The 25013-nt window shown below is 40.8% G+C and overlaps 1 protein-coding gene and 1 non-coding gene across 2 annotated transcripts; one reads left to right on the top strand and one right to left on the bottom strand.

Moving 5' to 3' along the window:
* The first annotated feature begins 10577 nt into the window (after positions 1-10577).
* LOC136376164 (olfactory receptor 11H7-like) lies at positions 10578-18542 on the top strand. The gene is made up of 2 exons (XM_066341988.1): positions 10578-10659; positions 17588-18542. The coding sequence occupies exon 2, from the start codon at positions 17598-17600 to the stop codon at positions 18540-18542; it is 945 nt and encodes a 314-aa protein (XP_066198085.1). The 5' UTR covers positions 10578-10659; positions 17588-17597.
* On the bottom strand, positions 12987-13062 carry TRNAS-GGA (transfer RNA serine (anticodon GGA)). Its single transcript has one exon. It is a non-coding gene; the product is annotated as a tRNA-Ser (tRNA).
* Positions 18543-25013: the final 6471 nt, after the last annotated feature.

Below are 25013 nucleotides of genomic sequence, written 5' to 3' on the forward strand. Positions count from 1 at the left end.
ACATATGAGAGAGCAATCAATGAACAACTAAGGCATTGCAATGGGCAATGAAAAACTAATGATTGATGCTTCTCATCTCTCTCTGTTCCTGTCTGTCTGTCTCTGTCTATCCCTCTCTGACTCACTCTCTGTCTCTGTAAAAAATAAATAAATAAATAAATAAAAATTTAAAAAAAAAATTTTTTTTAATGGAACTGCCTTTTGACCCAGCTATCCCACTTCTAGGAATATATCCTAAGAATCTCAAAACACTAATTCAAAAGAAGACATGTACCCCTATGTTCATTGCAGCATTGTTTACATTAGCCAGTAGCTTGAAACAGCCCAAGTGTCCAGCAGTGGAAGAGTGAATAAAAAAGCTGTGGTACATTTACACAGTGGAATAACTATGCAGCCATGAAAAAGAAGAAAATCTTACCTTTTGCAATGGCATGGTTGGACCTGTAGATTATTATGTTAAGTGACAGCAGAGAAAGACAAATACCATATGATCTCACTTAATGAACACAATAAACTGAGGAACAAAATAGTTATAATCAGTAACTGGCCATGTATCATTCACCCACTACATTACCCCTTATTAATTACTGGGAAGTTCTGTGATCCTGCTTTTTGTTGAGGGAGTTGATTTCTCTGCTATCCAGTCCCCATTTTCCTTGTTTCTCAAGCTCCCTCTGTGAACCCAACATCCTTGATAAGTTCTTGTGTAACCCAGGCCCATTGTTCACACTGTCCTGCATCCATGATCTTTTCACATTTTATTTGGACAGACGGTAATGAAACAACAGAGCCAAGAATTTGTGGGCCATTAGCTTTAATTCTATCTTGCACCCAGTGGGCAAGAAATACACACAGTGGGAAAACATTTCCCTTTTCATTCAGGGCTCCCAAAGCCACTGACTTATCCAAGTTTCCTAGAATCAAAGGTTTCTAGCTCACCAGCCTTATTCGCCTCTGTTCCCTATTTCCTTGTCTCTGCACAAACTCTGCACAAACTGGCTTCTCCTTCAGCACTCTGCCATCTTGGCTGCTTCTCCTCTCCTCCACATGGCCTTTCTCTGCTCTCCTCTAGCATGGGCTCTTCCTAGAACATAATCACTCTTCCCCCGGAACAACATGATCTCTCTTCCTTTTAAAACCTTTTGGCGTGAAAGCCCTCCCCCAACACATATTAACATAATCATGCCCATCCCAAGCAAGAAGGGCAACTAATATTATCAACTGGGCAACGGGCTTCCACGTGGGCAGCGCCATCTTTAACAAAGTGAGCATAACATATTTTATCTGCCCAACAGTCTGATTCTTTTTAATGTTTCAGCTACAATCATCTGAACTATCATTTTGTTTCTTTCCTATTCTTTGCCTTGAAATTAGTCCCAGGTGAGGGGACTCCTGGAGGATCTGACTATGAAATTTCCCAAGCAGCTGCCATGAGTTTATTTTCTTGGGGAGATTCTACTAGTTCCCTTCTTCAGTGCTCCTGTCAGAAAATGCCCTGACTGAGATCAGACAGGCATCTTTCTGGTCTGGTTGCTCACTGAAATCCCGGTTTCTCTCTGATTTGTCTGATTCTAGTTTCTATTTAGGTTATGTCTGATGTTGTCCAAAATGTGACTTGAGTAAGGCCTGAATTAAGTTCTTGCATGCAAAAATTGGAAACGCCGTTTCTAATATTGAACTAAATAAAATAGTTTCATCCCTGCATTTTTGTTTTAAAATTAAAACATATAAGAAGCACTCATTAAAATTAAATAAAGTGGAATTTTGGATCCTAAAGACTTGCTAATTTAGTTGGTGCTTTGTGAGGTGTGTTCTGTGTTCTTTGTCTCTGGAGCTGGGAGCCACATAGCAACTTCAGTATTAGGATTAATCAGATTTCTGTGTTATATTTGTGCTTTTTTACTGTAAATTGTTTTGTTTATGTGAAAACTGTACTCAGGTCCGTGAAACAAAAGAATTGAGCCAAATTAGGCAGGGCCCTGATGAGCCATTTCAGGAATATGTCTCACGGTTGCTTCAGGCAGTTGAAAGAATAGTGGTGGATGGAGAAGCAGGAACAATTTTAGTAAAAAAGCTAGCATATGAAAATGCTAATTCTGTTTGTCAGGCTGCACTCTGACCTCACCACAAGAAGGGAGCTATAGAGAATTACATCAGAATATGCACTGATATTGGGCCTTCATACATGCAAGGTCTGGCTATTGCCGAAGTGCTTCAGGGAGACCTCCAGGACAGCATTTTGATAAATGCAGAAAAAAACAAAGGAAGGGAGGCCAGAGAAGTACTTCTGCCAGCGGATCTTGTTTCCAATGTGGGAGTTCAGGACATTTTGCTATAAATTTCCCTACTTCCTCTGGAAATCGACCTCAACCTCCCCCTGAGGGGCAGCCAACTCCTAAAGCTCCCAGCCTCTGTCCATGCTGTAGGAAAGGAAAACATTGGGAGAATGAATGTAAATCTAAGAACACTGCCAAAGGGCAGGTATTTCAGGGAAATGTCCATGTTTCCTCAGCAAATTCTTTTTTTTTTTTTTTATTTATTCAATTTTTTAGAGAGGAGAGAGAGAGGGAGAGAGAGAGAGACGGGGGGGGGGGGGGGAGCTGGAAGCATCAACTCCCATATGTGCCTTGACCAGGCAAGCCCAGGGTTTTGAACCGGCGACCTCAGCATTTCCAGGTCAACGCTTTATCCACTGCGCCACCACAGGTCAGGCCCTCAGCAAATTCTGATTCCAGCAGGCCAAACATCACCCAATTATCCCAAGCAACAGCAGGCAGCGCAGGACTGGACCTCAGTCCTACCTCCTGATTTGTATTAACTCCAGAGATGGGAGCTCAAGCTATACCCACAGGAATTTTTGGACCACTTCCCAGCAATACAGTAGGACTCTTATTAGGCAGAAGCAGTTTAACTATAAAAGAATTTTTTTTCTCCCTGGAGTAATAGATTCTGATTACACAGGGGAAATTAAAGTCATGGCTCACACTCCAAGGAATATAGTCACTATCTTACCTGACATGAAGATTGCTCAATTAATCCTCCTTTTACCTCTTTTAAGACAAGGCCACACCCTGCAGAGGGGGCCCCAAGGAGACTGGGGATTTGGCTCCTCTCATATTGCCTACTGGATTCAAGTGATAGGTCAAAAATATTCTGAAATGAAGTTAACAATATAAGGGCATAAATTCAATAGACTCTTAGATACAGGAGCTGATATATCTGTTATTGCTGAGCAACATTGGCCTTCTTTCTGGCCCACTTATGAAGAAGTCATTGAGCTGCCAGGCATAGGGCAAAGCAAATCCCCCAATAAAGCTCTAGTTTTTACAATGGGAAGATAAGGAAGGTCATACTGGACTTTTTCAGCCTTATGTGCACCCTGAATTACCCATTAATCTGTGGGATAGGGATGTTTTGAAAGATATGAAAGTTTTACTTGTCAGTCCTAATGACTCAGTATTCAAATGATTGATCAGGGATTTTTGCCAACTAAGGGATTAGGGAAAGAATAGCAGGGGATTTGCACCCCCATAGAAGTGACACCCACCTGACCAGGCAGGGGCGCAGTGGATAGAGCATCGGACTGGGATGCGGAGGATCCAGGTTCAAGACCCCAAGGTCGCCAGCTTGAGCGCAGGCTCACCTGGTTTGAGCAAAGCTCACTAGCTTGGACCCAAGGTCGCTGGCTCGAGCAAGGGGTTACTCGGTCTGCTGTAGCCCCACGGTCAAGGCACATATGAGAAAGCAATCAATGAACAACTAAGGTGTTGCAACAAAAAACTGATGATTGATGCTTCTCATCTCTCTCCATTCCTGTCTGTCTGTCCCTATTTATCCCTCTCTCTGACTCTCTCTCTGTCTCTGTAAAAAAAAAAAAAAAAAGTGACATCCAAATGGATTAGGGTATCAAAATTTAACATAGGAGTCTTGGTAGATCCTGCTACCCCAATAATGCATTGTGCAGACTCAATTACTTGGAAATCAAATGATCCTGTTTGGGTAGACCAATGGTCCCTCTCTCAGGAGAAACTTGAGGAAGCTGCTCAGTTGGTACAAGAGCAGTTACAGCTTGGGCACATGGAACCTTCTAATAGCCCATGAAATACACTTATATTTGTCATTAAAAAGAAATCAGGAAACTGGAGGCTATTACAAGATTAAAGAGCAATAAATAAGACTATGGAAATCATGGGTCCTCTCCAGCCAGAATTCCCCTCTCCTACTGCCATTCCATAGGATTTTTACCTTATTATTATTGATCTGAAGGATTGCTTTTTTACTATTCCTTTAGACCCGCATGATTGCAAACATTTCACATTCAGTGTTCTTTCATTTAATTTTCAGGTTCTCCTGGAGAGATATCAGTGGAGACTTTTACCTCAAGTTATGGCTAATAGTCCTACCTTGTGCTAGAAATATGTTGCTCAAGCCATTTTTCTGGTACAAAGGCAGCAGCACCCTAAGCCATACATAATTTATTATATGGATGATATTCTTATTGCTCATTCAGATAAAGACATTGTGCTGACCATTTTGCACAATTAGAACATTCTCTGAAGGAATCAGGACTTTGTATAGCCCCTGAGAAAGTATAACAGTCCTTGCCTTTTTCTTATCTAGGACAAATCATTGAGGGATGGCAAATTCGTCCACAGAATTAGAAATCAGGACAGATCACTTGCAGATTTTAAATGACTTCCAGAAATTGTTAGGAGACATTAACTGGCTAAGACCTTCCTTAAAATTAACAACAAGAGAACTGAAACTACTTTTTGACATCCTTAGAACCCTGAACCAACTTCCCCTAGGCAGTTTACAGTTGCAGGGCAGCAAGCTTTAAAGCTTGTAGAACAGGCTTTACAGAAGGCACAAGTAAAGTGCATAAATCCTAAAGAATCAATCGCTTTGCTTTACGTATTTGTCCCTTGAGCTACACTTCAATGGGACTATTATGGCAAGCCTCCGGTCCTATTGAATGGATTCATTTAGCTACTACTCTTAAGAAAGTCTTATCTCCATATTTTGAATTTGTCCCCTCATTCATTGTCAAGGGCCTCCACAACTTTTACAGCTTATAGGTTTTGAACCTCAACTCATTATTGTTCCTTTTTCAAAAGACTAACAACAGTGGCTCTGAAAAACTTCTACAAAATGGCAAGTTGCTTTTGCAAATTTTACAGATCAAATTGATTCCCATTATCCAGCTGATAAAGTAGTTCAATTTTCATTAGTTACTACATTTGTTTTTCCTAAAACAATTGTTAATGGACTCATTCCTGAAGCACCTACAGTCTTTACTGATTGGTCCAGCTCAGGAATAGCAGGATTAGTAATTAATGGACAAACTTATACTAAAACAGTCACCTTAAAATCAGCTCAAAGGATAGAATTACATGCCATTATCACGGCTTTTCAGCATTTGCCACATTCCTCCTTTAATCTGTATATAGACAGCAAGTATATGCTTATGGGTGTTTCCACTATAAAGACTGCTGTCTTGGGGACAATTTCAGATGAGGACCTATTTCAACAATTTCTCCTTCTTCGAAAACTTGTATGTCAGCATAAAGCTCCATGTTTTGTAAGACATACTCAAGCTCATTCTATGCTCCCTGGAGCTTTAGCACAAGGGAATGCCCTTGCTGATCAAGCCACCCAAAAGAAGATTATTAGAGCAACCATGGTAGATCAAGCAGTTCAGTCTCATTCTATTCATCACCAGAATGCTGCAGCCCTGTATAAACAGTTTCAGCTCTCTCAGGAGGCAGCATGGCAGATTGTTAAATCCTACCCAGAGTGTCCTATGCTACAGTCTGTCCCTTCATTTGGAATTAACCTTCAAGCACTCCTCCCAGGACAACTTTGGGAAATGAATGTCACTCATATAACCTCATTTGGCAAACAAGCCTTTGTCCATGTTACAGTAGATACTTATTCTGGATGTATGGTAGCCTCTGCCAGAACAGGTGAGGCTGATAAGCATGTCATAGCTCACTGTTTGTATATGTTTTCTATTTTAGGATTTCTTAAGATGATTAAAACTGACAGTGTTCCTGCGTATGTAGGAGAAGCATTTATTACTTTTTGTTAGTCTTTTGGAATCTCTCTGAGGACAGGTATTCCTTAGAATCCTCAGGGCCAAGACATTGTAGAGCATGCCCATCAAATACTTAGAGGTCAATTTAAAAAGGGGGGGAGCCTGACTTGTGGTGGCGCAGTGGATAAAGCATCGACCTGGAAATTCTGAGGTCGCCGGTTCAAAACCCTGGGCTTGCCTGGTCAAGGCACATATAGGAGTTGATGCTTCCGGCTCCTCCCCCCTTCTCTCTCTCTGTCTCTCCGCTCCCCCCCCCCCCTCTGTGTCTCTCTCCTCTCTAAAAATGAATAAATAAAATTAAAAATAAATAAAAATAAATAAATAAATAAAAAGATTTAAAAATTATAAAAAAAAGGGGGGGGGGGGTTATGCCCCTGAACTTCTGCAAATCTTCTTTATCACACTCTTTTTACTTTAAATTTTTTGAATACTGATGTACAGGGCAAGGAAAGCCTTCCCTGAAGTGCATTGGAAGGACTCACAGGAATCTGGCAAGGGCCAGACCCTGTTCTCCTATGGGGCCGAGGACATGTGTGTGTTTTTCTTAGGTCTGCTGAGGCTCCTCGGTGGGTTTCTGAACATCTGGTGAGACACCATGAGTCAGGAGGAGAGACTCATCCCACAAGAGCAATTGTATAAGACTTTTTTACTCTTAATTTTTATTTTTGAACATTTTTTCCTCAGGACTTACTATAGCCAAGAGGTATTTTATACCAGCTGAGCAACAGCCTAAGCCTCTCATGTGGTACTGGGATATATTGGCTAGCCCTGAGTTGCCAAATTCAATCAAATTTCTAACTTGGGGATGAGGGTATGTTTCAATTTTGTCATCAATGGGTCCTCTTTCAATGCCAGCGAGGAACAAAAAATATGAAGCCTCATCATGTTTTGGCATCAGCCTCTAGAAAGCAACCCAGTTCCAGAGATCAAGAAGCCACTGACATTAAGCTTGAGGAAAAAACTTAATTCACTGGAAGCAGTGGTCATAGGGCTTGGAACCCAGCTACAGAGTATGAAAGTGCGACAGCAGCTCCAGTGCCATGAGGACTTTTCCCAGATATGTGTGACTCCTCCTCCTTATAACAGTTCTCAGTGAGACTGGAATGAAGTTAAACTGCATCTGCAAAAAGTATGGAACAATAATAGTGTCAGCATGGACTTGGTGAAATTACATCAACATACTCAGGACATTCAGAACAGCAAAGACTCTATTATAGATTCTGCTGTATTGGCTAAGAATTTGCTTGATGATCTGAAAGTCTTTAATCCCTTCAACGTATTAAGACACTCGTTTGGTATCTGTTAGCATTGGCTGTATTAATTTTGTGTTTATTCTGTATTTTTTCCAGTCTGCCTCTGAATTGGAATCCCAGAAATCAGACAAATACAAATCTCAGCACATGAGTTAAAATTGAAAAATAAAAAAGGGGGGAATGCCCAGGCCGGTTGGCTCAGTGGTAGAGTTGTTGGCCCTGCATGTGAATGTCCCAGATTCGATTCCCAGTAAGGATACACAGGAGAAGCACCCACCTGCTTCTCCACCATTCCCCCTCTCCTTTTTTTATCTCTCTCTTCTCCTCCCGCAGCCAAGGCTCCATTGGAGCAAAGTTAACCCGGGCAATGAGGATGGCTACATGGCCTCTGCCTCAAGCACTAGAATGGCTCTGGTTACAGATGAGCAGAGCATCGCCCCCTAGTGGGCATGCTGGATGGATCCAGTCGGGTGCATATGGGAGTCTGTCTCTCTTCTCACTTCAGAAAAATACAAAAATAAATAAATAAGTAAAAAAGGGGGAACTGTGGAAGACAGGCTGTAAGCTGACAAAGTTCTTACAGTCTAGGGCTTAGCCTAAAACTAAGCTCTTCCCCACACCCTCTTAAAACTAAGTTCTTCCCCACACCCTTTTAAAACTAAGCTCTTTCCCACTCCCTTGGCTTTTTCATGGGGGGGGGGGGGGGTTCACTCGTAAAAGGATTCCCATTTATACTTTTGAAATGTGACTTTGTACCAGAAATTTCCTTGTTTTACAAATGGCTTTTGTTCTCTGCACCATATAATAAAGCTGGTCAAGGGTTTTTCCCTTGTTCCTGCATGCCATCAGCCTACAGGAGGCCTGCCAATCCCATCCTTTTTCTCTCTATCTTTATTTCTTAATCTCCCACTGTTCTCACTCAGGACTGAACCTGGTTCACAACACCCAGCAAAAATGCAGAAGTTCATCACTTTGGTATACTCATCAGTGACTCCACTCTTTTTTTGTAATTTATTGGGGTGGCATTGGTCAATAATATTATGTAGGTTTCAAGTATACGTTTCTATGATACATGATCTGTATATTCTGGTATAGCCACTCTGGAGAACAGTATGGAGGCTTCTCAAAATATTAAGAATAGAATTATCATGTAACTCTCCTCTTAAAATCTCTTTATCTATAGTCTCCAAAACAAAGACATAAATGATACATGCCCTAAAGCAAGTCCTGGGATTAACAAAACCTGAGACATCTTTGAAAGAGAAGGAGAATTTGTCACTTCTGACCTTAGTTATTTATAACAAAAATAGAGAATGGCTTCAGAAAGTTGTGTTCTGGTTCACATTTAAGTAAAGGAAGATATTTATTTTTCACAGTACTTTGGCAGTTCAAGTTCAGTTTATTGATGATAAATATTCAATAAAACATTTTAAACATGCATGACCTCACTGAGTAATTATATGGTGCTAGTGTGTGTGTGTGTGTGTGTGTGTGTGTGTGTGTGTGTGTGTGTGTGATCTTTTCTTGTGATGTATCTTTTCTGGTTTAATCCTAGCTTGTGGAAGGAAATTCAGGTGTACCTAGAACCCTTCAAGAGAGAATGTAATCTTTTAAATTCAAAAAATAAATATTCTTAGGGTTTGGGGAGGTGGAGTAGGGCATAGGGGGAATAAATGATGAGCAGAGACTTGACTTGGGGGGGTGAACATGCACAATACCATGTATAGGAGATGTGTTATAGAATTGTGCACCTGAAACCTGTATAATTTTGTTAACCAGTGTCACCTCAATATATACATTCAAAGAAAGGAAAAAAAGTGGGTCAAGGGGCCACCAAACAAAACAAAGCACCCCATAATGGACCTTAGAATCTTTAAATGCATTTTTTATTGTTTGAGTCTTTCACAACAAAAATAGAGTATGTTTCACATCTCTGTCATCTTGAGATAAAGTACAAACATTTCTTCCTGGCATTCAAAGCCTTCACTGCATAGACTGTTCCATGCAGTCTTCTTTCCTGCTGATCCACTGCTTCCACCTTGCACTTCACAATGATCAATCTTGTTATGTTACTTTAAATACATTCTCTCCCAATTAGGTACCTTAACTCATACTGCTTTCTCACCAAATCAACTGTGACAACCCCAATACTACTTGTAATATGGAATGACAATGCCCTAAACATATTTTTATGTCTCTCGGAAAGCTGTAGGGCAAAGTCTGAGAAAATTATTTTGAGAGAATTATCTCAAGAACAAATTCCATTTTTTGTGACCAAACCCCATGCTGAAACAGAAAAACCATCAGGTGAGAGAATAATCTACTTAAAATGAGAGTAGACCCTTTTAATTATGGCCATACTGAGAATGAAATTAGGTGTGCCAGGAAGATAGGCCTGCTGGTGGTAGATGATAAAATACAGCATATTTCAAAGCGTTCCAATACTAAAGCATGTTTGATAATGGTGGTCAAAAACATGGGGCATGTGGGGACAATATTTCTTTAGAAAATCAGTTTTATCTTGAAAGTTATTGTGAATTGTAGTTTCTTTTCCATAATACACACCTATTTGTATGATATTTGAAGATAATTCTCTCAGTAAAACCAGTCCTTCAGGAAGGCATTTAATTAAGAGTTTTGTGTAATAGGAGTCACACAATCACATATCCTGTTTGAGAAACACAGACTTAAGGAGATGAGGCCATCCCTCCATACTGAATGTAGCACATTATTTTTAATAACCCCTGTGGGACAACTTATCATAAACATTAATGAAATCCCCAGGCAAAAGTAAGAAGGTACCTAGGGAAAGCATAGAAAGTTATAGGATCACATGAAGAGATATCTGAGACTTCTCAACAGAGGCTAAAATGACATATATATAAGGACTAGCACATAATTTCAACACACCCTACAGGAAATAGGTCACTAGAATCTTGTAATGCAAGAGAAGCAAAAGAAGCCGTGCATGAAGCTCTCTCATACAGGGTTTCCACAGTGAAAGAGAATCGTCATGGCCACCCTATAAAGCTTCATGGTAGATAGGAGGCATCTTCTCTGGTGGGCATGACTGCTATTATACATCACAGGTGGGTTTGTTCCCCTATACCTTTGTTCATTTAGTCTGTTCAAGAGATTCAGTATCAAAAATTTGGTTTCTCTTTCAGCTCAGGAACAACAACAACAAAAATCTCTCAGGGTATTTAGATTACCGTGGAACTCATGCTGTCCAATACAAGTGCACTAATTGGTACTAAAGTCATCAACAGGCCTTCCCCTTCTCAGAAAGTGGCTGGGGCACCAGGAATGGTATGGCTTTTAAAGATATTTTGAATAAAGCAGTATGGAACTAGCTCTGTCCACTGGGACTGAAACCAGAAGAAAATAAGGATTTTTTTTTTTTGGCCTCCTCTTGTCCATTCCATTACTCATTCACACCCTCGGGAGATACAGAATTTTAAAAATTAAGGATGAAATCATGTGTATGAGAACTAAGATTCACATAGGTTTAGTGGTGAGTATTTTAGGAAGTGTTTCTTGTAATTATGTTGAAAATTATCTGTGAAATTCATTTAGCATGCTTCCACTATTAGCTGACTAGTAGTTTTTCTCTGAGGTATTTTGTTCGTTTTTTACTGTCAAGTAGTCTACAGCTCAAATGCATAAAGTTAAGTCTTGTGCATTTTGATATTGAGTCAAAGTCTGTGAATCTGAGTTCAAGTCATTGTTGCTGGTGTCCCAGGGGTAAGTGGCTACTCTCAGCATCACTGCCTTCTTGTCTTCTTGACAAGAACTCTCTGGTTGCATGGTGGCGCAGTGGATAAAGTGTCGATCTGGAACACTGAGATTGCCAGTTCAAAACCCTGGGCTTGCCTGCTCAAGGCACATATGGGAGTTGATGCTTCCTGCTCCTCCTCCCTTCTCTCCTCTCTCTCTCTCTCTCTCTCTCTCTCTCTCTCTCTCTCTCTCTCTCTTCTCTCTAAAATGAATAAATAAAATCTTTTTTTTAAAAAAAAAAGAAATCTCTTGTTTTCAAAGCACAGAGTCCCCACAGTAAGGAATCATTTTTTTATTACATCTCACCAAAATGATCATAATGCAGGTTAGTTGAGGTTTCATAACCAACCCAGTTTTTAAAATTCACAGAACTTATCCTCATCTTTCAGTTTCTTCCTCTTATTGGTTTCTTATTCAAAAGACCACAACCTGCTTTGATATAACCAGCTCAATAGGAAGGTTGTATTTGCTTCTAGATGAGTAGGTTCACAGTTCGCTTTATGCACTATAATTTAGTGATCCTACCTATGTTTTCTTCTATGTAATTTACTGTTTGGGATATTATATTTAGGTCTTTGATCCATTTTGAATTAATTTTTGTGCATAAGGACAAATTGTACTTTAGTTTTATTCTTTTGCATATGGCATTTTCATTTTCCCAGCACCATTTATTCTTTTTTATTTTTTTATTTTTGGGGTTTTGTTTTTTTTTTCGTTTTAATCCTTGTTTTCCCAGCACCGTTTATTAAAGAGGCTTTCATTTTCTCCATTGCATGTTTTTGGCTCCTTTGTCAAAAATTATTCGCCCATATACATGTAGTTTTATTTCTGGGCTCTCGATTCTGTTCTATTGGTCTGTGTGTCTGTTTTTCTGCCAATACCACGCTGTTTTTATAACTTGGTGCTCTGAAGTAATTTGAAGTCAGGTATTGAGATTACTCCAGCTTCATTCTTTTTTCTCAGGATTGCTTTCGTTATTTGGGATCTTTTGTGGTTCCATACAAATCTGATAATTTTTTGTGCTATTTCTTTAAAATATGTATTGTCATTGACATTTTAATGGATATTGCATTAAATCTGTATATTGCTTTGGGTATTATGGACATTTTAACTATGTTGATTCTTCTAATCCATGAACACAGTTTATCTTCCCATTTTATTGTGTCTTTTTCAATGTCTTTTGATAATGCTTTGTAGTTTTCAGTAAATGCATCCTTCATATCCTTTGTTAAGTTTATTCCTAGGTATTTTATTCTTTTTGTTGCAATTGCAAAATAAATTTTTCTTCATTTTTTTCTGAAATTTTATTGTAAGTATATAAGAATACAGTAAATTTTTGTACATTGATTTTGTATCCTGCAACTTGACTGTATTTGTTTCTCTCTTTTTTTTTTTTTTTTTTTTTTTTACAGAGACAGAGACAGAGAGTGAGTCAGAGAGAGGGATAGACAGGAACGGAGAGAGATGAGAAGCATCAATCATTAGTTTTTCATTGCGCATTGCAACACCTTAGCTGTTCATTGATTGCTTTCTTTCCTTTTTTTTTTTTTCTTTTTTTTTCTGAAGCTGGAAACGGGGAGAGACAGTCAGACAGACTCCCGCATGCGCCGGACCGGGATCCACCCGGCACGCCCACCAGGGGGCGACGCTCTGCCCACCAGGGGGCGATGCTCTGCCCCTCCAGGGCATTGCTCTGTTGCGACCAGAGCCACTCTAGCGCCTGGGGCAGAGGCCAAGGAGCCATCCCCAGCGCCCGGGCCATCTTTGCTCCAATGGAGCCTCGCTGAGGGAGGGGAAGAGAGAGACAGAGAGGAAGGAAATGGGGAGGGGTGGAGAAGCAGATGGGCGCTTCTCCTGTGTGCCCTGGCCGGGAATCGAACCCGGGACTTCTGCACTCCAGGCCGACGCTCTACCACTGAGCCAACCGGCCAGGGCCTGATTGCTTTCTTATATGTGCCTTGACCGCAGGCCTTCAGCAGACCGAGCAACCCTTTGCTGGAGCCAGCTTGACCTTGGGTTCAAGCTGGTGGGCTTTTGCTCAAACCAGATGAGCCCGCGCACAAGCTGGCGAACTCGGGGTCTCGAACCTGGGTCCTCTGCATCCCAGTCCAACACTCTATCCAATGCACCACCGCCTGGTCAGGCTGTTTCTCATTTTTAATAGTTTTTTGATAGAGTCTTTAGGGTTTCTATATAAAAAATCATATCATCTGCAAAAATTGATACTTTTACTTCTTCATTTCCCATTTAGATGCCTTAATCATTTGTTTCTCTTTCCTAATTGTCTGGCAAGTACTTCCAGTACTATGCTGAATAAGTGGTGAGAGTGGAAAACCTTGTTTGTTCCTGATTTTAAAGGAAACTTTCAGTTTTTCATCACTAAGTATGATATTAGCTGAAAGTTTGCCATATATGTCCTATATTATGTTGAGATACTTTCTTTCTATATCTAGTGTTTGAACCATAAATGGATGTTGTGTCTTATCAAATGTTTTTTTCTGCATCTATTGATAAGATGATATGATTCTTATCCTTTTTTGTTAATGTATTATATTACATTGATGATTTGCATATGTGAAACCATCCTTGTACCCCTGGAATGAATCCCACTTGATCATGATGGATTATATTTTTAAAGTATTGTTGTATTCAATTTGCTAGTATTTTGTTAAAAATTTTTGCATTTGTATTCATCAGAGATATTGGTTTGTAGTTTTCTTTTTTGTGTGATATCTTTACCAGGTTTTTGTATTAGGGTTATGTTGGCCTCATAAAATGTGTTAGGAAGTATTGCCTCTTACTTAATCTTTTGGAAGAGTTTGAGAAGAATAGGTATCAAATCTTCTTTGAATGTTTGGTGGAATTTATTCATGAAGCCATCTGGTCCTGGACTTTTATTTTTTAGGCGGTGTGTGTGTGTGTGTGTGTGTGTGTGTGTGTGTGTGTGCGATATGGGAAATGTTTATTCAAGTGTCAGTTACTTGAAAAGATGGGGGACTCTTGTCCTCAAAACCCATCTTAACATCTTAGATACCTTGGCAAGATTATACAGGGGGATCATAGGGAAAAGGGAAATGTGGAATTTCTGGCAATGTGCCGTTCCTGCTCAAGTTCCTTCTTTCATTCTGATGTTATCTTTCACTCTGCTTCATCCAGACATCTGTGGTTTTGTTGCCAGCATCATTGTTTCTTATTCCTGGAACAGGCTGTTCAACTGTAATGAAAACTTGGCCAGAAGTGAAGTGAACTAGCAGGGTTGATTATGTACTTTGATTTGCTACAAAATACATAACTTTGATCATTATGTTAGTAATGTCAAATCATAGTTAATAAGAGTGACAAGCTGGGTTTAGCATTTATGAAGATGTAACATGGGTAGCTTTATATAAATACTCTTATTAGGTTACTTTGTTAGTACATGCTTATTTTAGTTTATTCTTTGGCTAGTCAGACTAATATAAGTGGCATATCAATTCCTCAATACAACTCCCCACTGTCAATTCTGATTCCCATTTTTATGGTAACTTTTTAGGAATAAATTTTGGGAAAGGTACCAGCGAATTATCTCAATAGAGTAAGATTTCCAGGTATGTCCTTTCAGTGTTGTGCTCTCCACTGATTGGTCAGTGCCAGGGTAAGGGGTCATTAATCAGTGCAGCTCTGAGATCAAACCAATAACAACTTAATGGGCTTTCTTTTGTAGGTTCCTTGCTTCTTTTCCCTGACTGCCTTGAGAATTCTTTCTTTGTCATTAATTATTTGCAGTTTTAATATAATATGCCTTGGAAAAATCTTTTTTGAGTTAAGGTGATTAGGTATTCTGTTTGCTTCTTGGATTTGAGGATCTATCTCTTTCTATAGATTTGGGAAGTTCTCATAAACTAATTAATTGAAAAGACTTTCCATTCCTTTCTCCCTCCCTTCTTTCTGGTATGCCTATTATTCTCATATTGCTTTCTATGATGGAGTCATATAGTTCTCACAGAGTCTTTCATTTTCTTATGTCCAAGTCTCCTCTTCTTCCCTTTCCATTATTTCTAGATTTCTATCTTTGGTTGCCAGATTTTTTTTTTTAAGATTTTTTTATTTATTCATTATAGAGAGAGAGAGAAGGGGGGAGGAGCAGGAAGCATCAACTCCCCGTATGTGACTTGACCAGGCAAGCCCAGGGTTTTGAACCAGCAACCTCAGCGTTTCCAGGTTGACACTTTATCCACTGCGCCACCACAGGTCAGGCTAGATTTCTATCTTTGAATCACTACTCTTTCCTCAATCTGATCAGCTCTATTTCCTCTGCTCACTAGTTCATTCTTGATCTCTTTTATTGTTATTTATCTCCAGAATTTTTATTTTGATCTTTTTAAAGTTTCAATCTTTTTGGTAAAGTACGTATTTTGTTGGTTGCTTTGTTTCTGAGTTTATTAAACTGCCTGAGTTTTCTTGAATCTCAATGAGTATTTTCAAAATTGCCATCTTGAATTCTTGGTAATTTAAATCAAATATATTCACATATTTAAGTTTATTTTCTAGAGATTTTTTATTTTCTTTCTGAGCTTTTTACCTTGGTTATTGATGGTAAGTACTTTTCTAGTAGATTGATGGAAGTCTTTCTATTATTTTCCAATAGGTGGCACTGAATCATAAGGGATTTTTTTTTGTTGTTGTTTTAGCTCTCTCACATATCGCTGGCTTTTCAGATTCCTGTGTGGTGGTGGAAAATGGCCTGTGTTCCCTTGTAAGGTATGCACCTCCCCTGTGATTCAGTTGTTCCAATTCCAAGGGACCAACCCCACAGGGGAACATGGTAAGCAAAGGGGCTCCCAACTGGTGAAATCCCAGTGCTGTCCTCCACAGCCAAAATCTTCCAGCAGTTCAGCCTCGATGTGTGGGGTTAAGGTGAGCTGGGGGAACCCGGCCACCTCTTCTATTGCTTTGCCCTCCCAGCAATGGCAACCAGCAGACCTTTACAGTGTACACCCTGCACCTTTACCCCACCCTGGGATTAGTCACAAAGAGTAACCTTCACTTGGGGAAAAAGTGTTTCTACAGTACCAGTTTTCCAGTTTACAAACAATGTGCTCTGCAACCCAACAGTAAGAGTGAGGGGAGGCAAGTTCTTGGAGGTTAAGGGAAGGCAGCCAGGATCCATTGCTTTGTTTCTCTTTTCTGAATGCCAATTTCCAGACATCCATGGCTGCACCTCTGTGCTTCATCCCTGCCCAGGTCTCTGGGCTCATTAGCAGCTCATACTGCCCACTTCTGCAGGAATGCTCACTAAATCTCTTTGCTCCCCCCAGCTGAAGGAAGTGCCATCCATTCCTCGTTCCTGTCTTCTCCAGGCTGAGCCCCACAGTGAGCTTCAAGCTGCAGGGCTGTATCCATGGCCTCTTTGATCTCTTCTTGCCTCCCTGGTTTTCTCCCACTTGCCTGCCTTTAGATATTTCAATGCATGATGTCTTAGACATGTTTGTGTTTTGATCAGGGAATCCTTTGTTGAATTATAGCTGTTCAAATTGTTGAAACTTCAAGGGAAGAGACCAAAGTGAGATTTCTCATACCCACATTCCTCTGATATCACTCCAAGATTTCCTTATATAAAAATAAGATGAGGCCCTGGCCGGTTGGCTCAGCGGTAGAGCATCGGCCTGGCATGCGGGGGACCCGGGTTCAATTCCCAGCCAAAGCACATAGGAGAGGCACCCATTTGCTTCTCCCCCCCCCCTCCTTCCTCTCTGTCTCTCTCTTCCCCTCCCGCAGCCAAGGCTCCATTGGAGCAAAGATGGCCCGGGCGCTGGGGATGGCTCCTTGGCCGCTGCCCCAGGCACTAGAGTGGCTCTGGTCGCAGCAGAGCAATGCCCCGGAGGGGCAGAGCATCGCCCCCGGTGGGCAGAGCGTGGCCCCTGGTGGGCGTGCCAGGTGGATCCCGGTCGGGCACATGCGGGAGTCTGTCAGACTGTCTCTCCCCGTTTCCAGCTTCAGAAAAATACAAAAAATAAATAAATAAATAAATAAATAAAGATGAAATTTAACTGATGTTCACTAACAAAAATAGTTTAAGCAGCCTTAAATTATATAATAACAAAGAATCAGGATCAAAGAGCTCATTCAGAATAGGGCAAGATTTATTCAAGATTTATTTAATAATCGCCTGACCTGTGGTGGCGCAGTGGAAAAGCGTCGACCTGGAAATGCTGAGGTCGCCGGTTCGAAACCCTGGGCTTGCCTGGTCAAGGCACATATGGGAGTTGATGCTTCCAGCTCCTACCCACCTTCTCTCTCTGTCTCTCTCTCCTCTCTCTCTCCTTCTCTGTCTCTCTCTCTCCTTTTCTCTCTCCTCTCTAAAATGAATAAATAAAATTTAAAAAAAGATTTATTTAATACATTTGCTTTCATAAATCAAACTTTCCATTGTCTCAGCAGCAAATTGACTTGGCATTATCTATATGTCTTCTCTCCACAGTCTGGGGACAATGAATAAATCAGAGATATCTACCGTGACACACTTTGTCTTGTTGGGCTTTCCTGGCCCTTGGAAAATGCAAATCATCTTCTACTCAACAATTATGTTGATCTACATCTTAACTCTGACTGGGAATATAGCCATCATTTGTGCAGTGAGGTGGAACAGCAGACTCCATACCCCTATGTATGTGCTCTTGGCCAATTTCTCCTTCCTAGAAATCTGGTATGTGACCTCTACAGTCCCCAACATGCTGATCAATTCTATTTCCAAAACCAACACCATATCCTTCTCTGGTTGCTTCATTCAATTTTACTTCTTCTTTTCCCTGGGTACAACAGAATGCTTCTTCCTCAGTATCATGGCTTATGATCGGTACTTGGCCATCTGCCATCCATTGCACTATTCCTCCCTCATGACTGGACAGCTCTGTGCCATTCTAGTGTCTCTTTGTTGGCTCATTGGTTTTCTAGTACATTCAATTCCTATTTTCTTCTTTTCCCAACTACCCTTTTGTGGCTCCAACATCATTGATCACTTTTTCTGCGATCTGGACCCACTGATGGCATTATCTTGTGCCCCTACACACATCATAGAGCGTGTACTACATTCTGTGAGCTCTTTTATCATCATTTCCAGTATGTTGTATACCCTAGGATCTTACATCTTGGTGCTCAAAACTGTGCTTCAGGTTCCTTCTTCAGGTGGGCGGCAAAAGGCCTTCTCTACCTGTGGATCCCACTTGATTGTGGTTTCTCTGTTCTATGGAACTGTAATGGTGATGTATGTAAGTCCCACATCTGGCAACTCAGTTGTTATGCATAAGATCATCACACTGATGTACTCGGTAGTGACACCAGTCTTAAACCCTTTCATCTACAGCCTACGCAACAGGGACATGAAATTCGCCCTCTATCAGATCCTTTGTGGAATGAGAATTATCCAAACTTCATGAATAGGTTTCGTGAAACCCAATGACTCTCTTTCTGCAAGTGGAAGAATAATCCTCTTCTTCTACCTCAATTGACTTAGCTTTATTTATAATCATCACAGTTCTTTTCTGCAAAGCAAAATTCATAATGTTTTTAATCATTCTGATATGCTTTTAGTTTCATAAATGTATTTCCATTGGAAAAGATTGCCACCACGCACATGATAAAAATAATTATTTTTAATCTCAATATTTATTTCCAGAAAGGTTTTGACTTTTTCAATGTTCAACATATGTCTACACAACTTTGTTAGGAGATATAAATCAAATTGCTTATCTGCTTACATGGCTATCTAACACATAACACATAAAATGTCCTTTGACCTGAATTTTCAGCAAAACCCCCACACATCATTGTTGGATACAGTCAGAGCTTATGAAACCAGTTTTACAATCCTTAGCTCATCATCTTCATCAGCAGTGTACAAGGGGAAGCCATGAGTAAAAATGTCTTTGGTGAGTTGTCAGTTTGTAATACCCATAATGTAAATGAGTATTGCATCAAACGAGTCACTCAGAAGGCATAACTGTGTCCCCTGGAGTTTGAAGGACACTTGCATTGTCCTTGATTCATACCTGAAAAAATCATGTGACTACTATAAAAGAGCTAGCCTTGAAAGCAGAGAAAAAAGAAATGGACTATAACAGGAGAAAACTAAATTCTCACCAGAATTGAAGCAAATATAAAATACCCGCTTTTGGCCTAGTTAGAGCTCAAGGAATATACTCAATTTGGACCATCTTGAAAGGGATTCCACCCAAAAATACTTCTTGGTGAATTAAGATCACCCCAAAAGTGAGTCTATATGGAGTAAATCACCAGAATCAGGGATGAAAGAATTCATAAGTATTCAACCAATGAAGCAATCAATGCCCACATGAAAGAACTGCAGTTTAGGGAGCTCCTTGTCCCCCAAATAAATGAAGGAAAGACACAGAGCCACCAGAGCAGGGGCATTTCCACAAGGTTTTCAAATATTCAAGCTTTTCCACCCAGGCAGGGTTTGCCACATCACCCTCAGGACAACATTAGAGGCAGAGAGAGAAGGAAATGTTAAAAGTTCTCAAGCTACATATCAAAAATGGAAACACTAAGTTATGTGGGTGGTCCTACTCACACTTCAGGCACATCTGTGTCTCTCACGAAAGTACATCTGCTCTCACACAAATGCAGCTTAACCTGGTTCTGCAACCGGAAGTGTCTTGGTGCGATCTTGTGCAAGTAATGCAGTAGTCCAGCTTGGGCGCAGTGATGTCTTGAGCTCTGCTGGGGAGTGTGGGTGTTGGCACAGGAGCGCGGGAGCAATGGATCTTGCAGGGCTGTACTTGGGTCTGAGGAGGCTGCCAAACAGCTGCACTGCTTCCTTGTTTGCTGCATTTGCATTGTGATTGATTACCCTGAAGGGAAGAATTTTTTCGTACAGTAAAAAGTAATCCCACCCTGGCCGGATGGTGGGCTGGTTAGAGGGTCATCCCAGAGCTCACAGGTTGCCACTTGGATACCTGGTCAAAGCACAAACTAGAAAAAAAGATAACATCTCTTATCCCCAGATGCCTTAACATCTTAAGAATGCACTGCTGTACTTTATAGGAGCTTGTAATTTGTATGGAAAAATCACTTTGTGCTTTTCATAATATTGTCAGTTTTGCCTACGCAAAAACTATTCTTGAAATTAATACCTAATCAATACCTTCTAGCCTATGCTTTTAAAAAAATATTTTAAGAATGGAAATGAAGCCTGACCAGGCAGTGGCGTAGGAGATAGAACAGTAGAACATTCGACTGAGACATAGAAACTCAGATTTGAAACCCCGAGATTGCCAGTTTGAGTGTGGGCTCAACAGCTTGAGCACAGGGTTGCTGGCTTGACTGTGGGATCATAGACATGACCCCATAATCACTGGCTTGAGTCCAAGGTCACTGGCTTGAGCAAGGGTTCACTCACTCTGCTGTAGCCCCCCAGTCAAGGCACATATGAGAAAGCAATCAATGAGCAACTAAAGAAACCAAGAAACTGCAACAAAAAATTGATGCTTCTCATCTCTCTCTTGTCCTGTCTGTCCCATTCTATGTCCCTCTCTCCGACTCTCTGTCTCTGTAAAAAATAAATAAATAAATAAATATTCTTTATGACTATACTTTTTATTTTTAAGAAAGTTACTTGAAAAGTTATCATAATTTCAAATTAAAAATAGATATAAGGCCCTGGCCGATTGGCTCAGTGGTAGAGCGTCGACCTGGCATGCAGGAGTCCCGGGTTCGATTCCCGGCCAGGGCACACAGGAGAAGCACCCATCTGCTTCTCCACCCTTCCCACTCTCCTTCCTCTCTGTCTCTCTCTTCCCCTCCTGCAGCCAAGGCTCCACTGGAGCGAAGATGGCCCGGGCACTGAGGATGGCTCTGTGGCCTCTGCCTCAGGTGCTAGAATGGCTCTGGATGCAACAGAGTGACGCTCCAGAGGAGCAGAGCATCGCCCCCTGGTGGGGATGCCAGGTGGATCCCGGTCGGGCGCATGCGGGAGTCTGTCTGACTGCCTCCCCGTTTCCAGCTTCAGAAAAATGCAAAAAAAAAAAAAAACCAAAAAAATAGATACAATTATGATCTTTCAAAAGGTTTAATTGTGTAAATGTAGGCAATAAATTGTGATACCATTATGATCTGAAAAAAAAATGTACCCTTCTGGTAAGTAACCTCCATAATGAGGAAAGCTATGGGAGGGAGGGGCCCGCTGGGAGAGGATGGTATTTTGGAAATCTCTGTGCCTTCTTCTCAATTTTGTTATAAACCTAAAACTGCTAAAAAATAAAATATTTTTGGAAAAAAAAGGAAGATAACATCAGAGTAATGACAGCATAGAGATATCCTTAATCTCTCCCCTTGAAATTTCAACAAATTAAACAGTTATAATTCAATGAAGGAACCCCAGCTGGGCTCCCAGTCTTGCCTGAAAGATCCACACACCCAATCAACTAAAGGTGGGAAGGGTAAAAACTGGAGTGGAAAATAAGAAGCACTCACAGTAGCTGGGAAAAAGGGAGAGGTGCAGACTGTGTGAGCTTTTATCTGCTGGCCCTCTGGAGTGTGGGGTCATTGCCAGTGTTTCCATGGTCAGCTTGTAGCCCACACTTGGACAGAGACATAAAAATACAAAGTGTGGGATCCCTGCCTCCCAGATATTGCCTCCCTCTCTCCACAGGTACAGAGAGTGGCAGAGATATATCCCACAGTTGAAGAACAAAGTTGCTCTGTGTCTGGTCCCCTGCTCTGTTCAGATGCAGGGAGAAATACCTGGAGGCCTGAGATCACCACTACTAAAGCCATAAATCCCTCACAAGTCAAACCCATCACCACTATGCAGCCCCACATCCACCTTTGTGAGAGCAGATTCTCATCAGAGTTTAGCCTGGGATTTTACAGAGCTAAATCTTATAATACAGTACCACCTATGTGTAAAAGATAGAAATCTCCTCAAAATTTTTTTCATCTAATTTTTTGTTAATTCTTTTTTATTTTGTTTGTTTTTGTTTTTTGTAATTTTTCTCTTTGAAAATTTATCCCAACCGGGATCCACTTAGCAAACCCCATCTAGGGCCAATGTTCTGCCCATCTGGAGCCATGCTCATAATGAGCTATTTTTAGCAACTGAGGTGAAGGCTCCACAGAGGCATCCTCAGTGCCTGGGGCCAATGCACTTGAGTCAATAAAGCCATGGCTGCAGGAGGGGAAGAGAGAGAGAGAGAGAAAGAGAGAGAGAGAGAGAGAGAGAGAGAGAGAGAGAGAGAGAAAGAAAGAAAGAAAGAAAGAAAGAAAGAAAGAAAGAAAGAAAGAAAGAAAGAAAGAAGGTTGGTAGGGGTGGAGAAGCAGAGGGTCACTTCATCTGTATGCCTTCACTGGGAATCGAACCTGGGACATCCACACACCCAGCTGACACTATACCATTGAGCCAACTGGCCAGGGCTTCCTTGATTTTTTATTTTTTAATTTATTCTTACTTTTATTTGTTGTTGTTGTTTTGCTTGATTTTTAAACAATACCACTTTAAAATGGTATCAAGGCAGAATAAAAGAGAATACCATGATTACCCAAGAATGACACACAGTTCAAAAAGAAAATGAAAAATCTCCAAAAGCAATCTCAATCACATAGTAAACTTGGAGTTAAATGATAAAGAATTCAAAATTGAAGTTCTGAAAATATTCAATGAGATGTAAGAAAACACTGATAGACAACATAATGAGCTCAGAAAACAAAGCAAATACCTCACCAAAGTGATTGAAACTGTAAACAAAGAGATGAAAAACTCAATACATGAATTGAAAAAAGAGCTAGCAAGTTTAGCTAATAGAACAGGCCAGATAAAGGAGAGAATCAGTGACATCAAAGATAGAGATGATACAGAAGGAAGAAGAGAGAGATTCAAGAATTATAAAAAATGAGAGAGCTTTACAAGAATTGTCTGACTCCATTAGAAAAAAACAATGTAAGAGAAAGTAATTTCAGAAAAAGAGGAGAGGGGGAAGAGAATGGAGAGCCTGTTCAAACAAATAGTTGATGAGTACTTCCTAAGCCAATAAAAAAAGTTAGATCCTTGAATCTAAGACGCAAACAGAATACAGAGTTACTTCAACCCAAACAGGCCTTCTCCAAGGAATGTCATAATAAAAATGTCAAAAATCAATGAAAAAAAAAATCCTCAAGGCAACTAGGGAAAAGAAGAACATAACATATAAAGAAAGGCCCACCAGGTTATCATCAGACTTTTCAGCAGAAATTTTACAAGCCAGAAGAGAGTGGACCCAAATATTCAAAGTACTAAAAGAGAGGAATTACCAGCCAAGAATACTATATCCATCAAAGTTGTCCTTCAAATATGAAATAGAAATAAAAACTTTTCCAGACACACAAAAACTGAAGGAATTTATCATCAGAAAACCCCACAGCAGGAAATACTCAAGGGGGTTATTCCACTGAATACAAAGAACAAAACTACAAGTAAAAGTTCCAACAAGGTCACAATATAAACAAAGATAATCTGTGACAAACATAAAAAGGAAGAGGATAAAGGTCTGAAGTAGCAAAGAGGAGAGTACAGAAACACTCACAAAACAAAGGATTCTGAGATATATGAAATATTTGTTTCTCAACAACCTAACAGTAACCACACATGAAAAAAACCTAAAATACATAGCTTTAAAAAAGAAGAAATAGAAGAAAGAAGTATGGAATATCACACACACACACACACACACACACACACACACACACACACACACACAGACAAACCTGACAGACACACAAAGGAAAAGAACCAAAGGAGACACGGATCTACCAGAAAACAAAACACAAAATAGCTATAGAAAATCATCATATGTCAATAATTATCCTAAATGTAAATGGACTGAACTCACCAATAAAGAGGCACAGAGTTGCAGATTGGATCAAAAAGCAAACCCAACCATATATTGCCTTCAAGAGACACATCTAAGCTGCAGGGATAAAAGTAGATTCAAAGTAAAATGTTGAAAAATGATTCTCCAAATAAATAATACCCAAAGAAAAGCAAGTGTAGCCATACTAATATCTGACAATACCGACTTCAAGACAACAAAGGTAACAAGAGGAGAGATGACGTCAGAGTAATGGCGGGGTAGGAAGCGATACCGATAAATCTCCCCCAAAACTCAACAAGATCTTCAACCAGAAACAGAAAAACCTATACTTGGAGCTTCCAGATGCTTCGCAATACACCCAAAGGTATGATTGAGTGAAAAATTGGCTAAATATATAACCAAACCCCGAAGGAAATAGGGAGTAAGAAATGCTCCGCCTTCCTCACTAACCTAAACAGGGCGGCTTTCTCTGGTAACTGTGAATATAGAAACTGAGGCGGGCAAAGGGGGTGAATACATCCAGGCTGCGACACAAACGGCCGAACCAGGCTGTGGCACGGAGATCCAAGCCAAGGAAAATCTGATCCTGTGGCAACCCGGGCAATACAAGCTAACACTCGCGCCAAACCCAAACAAAGAAAGACAAGCGGCGCGGACATTTTACCCGGTCTCCTGGTTGGTGCGCAGTTAGTGGGCGAGAGATTTCTTCCTAAGCCCCGGAAGTGGGTGCCCGTGTTGCCCCACGGAGAGGCAGGGTCAGAGGCCTTTCTGTGGGCCGAGGGCAGAGTCTCTGGGCAGCCCCAGCACCCTGGGAAAGCCATGCATGGGAGGGAGTGAGAACTAATTCCAACGGTGGAGATTTTCCATACTGGAGGGGTTTCACTCAGAGGGAAACGCGGCCGGCCTCATATCCGGGTTTGCGTGCGCAGATAAGGAGTGAGCGATTCCTCCGAGTGCCTCGGCAGTGCGCGCCCGAGTTATCGCACAGAGGGGCAGAGTCAGGGGCCTTTGTGTGGGCCAAAGCGGAATCTCAGGCCGCCCCAG

Source organism: Saccopteryx leptura, chromosome 6 (assembly GCF_036850995.1).
Source record: "Saccopteryx leptura isolate mSacLep1 chromosome 6, mSacLep1_pri_phased_curated, whole genome shotgun sequence".
NCBI lineage: Eukaryota > Metazoa > Chordata > Mammalia > Chiroptera > Emballonuridae > Saccopteryx > Saccopteryx leptura.

Bases quoted from the DNA above. Each gene is read 5' to 3' on its own strand.
- LOC136376164 (XM_066341988.1), top strand. From the start codon at position 17,598: ATGAATAAATCAGAGATATCTACCGTGACACACTTTGTCTTGTTGGGC.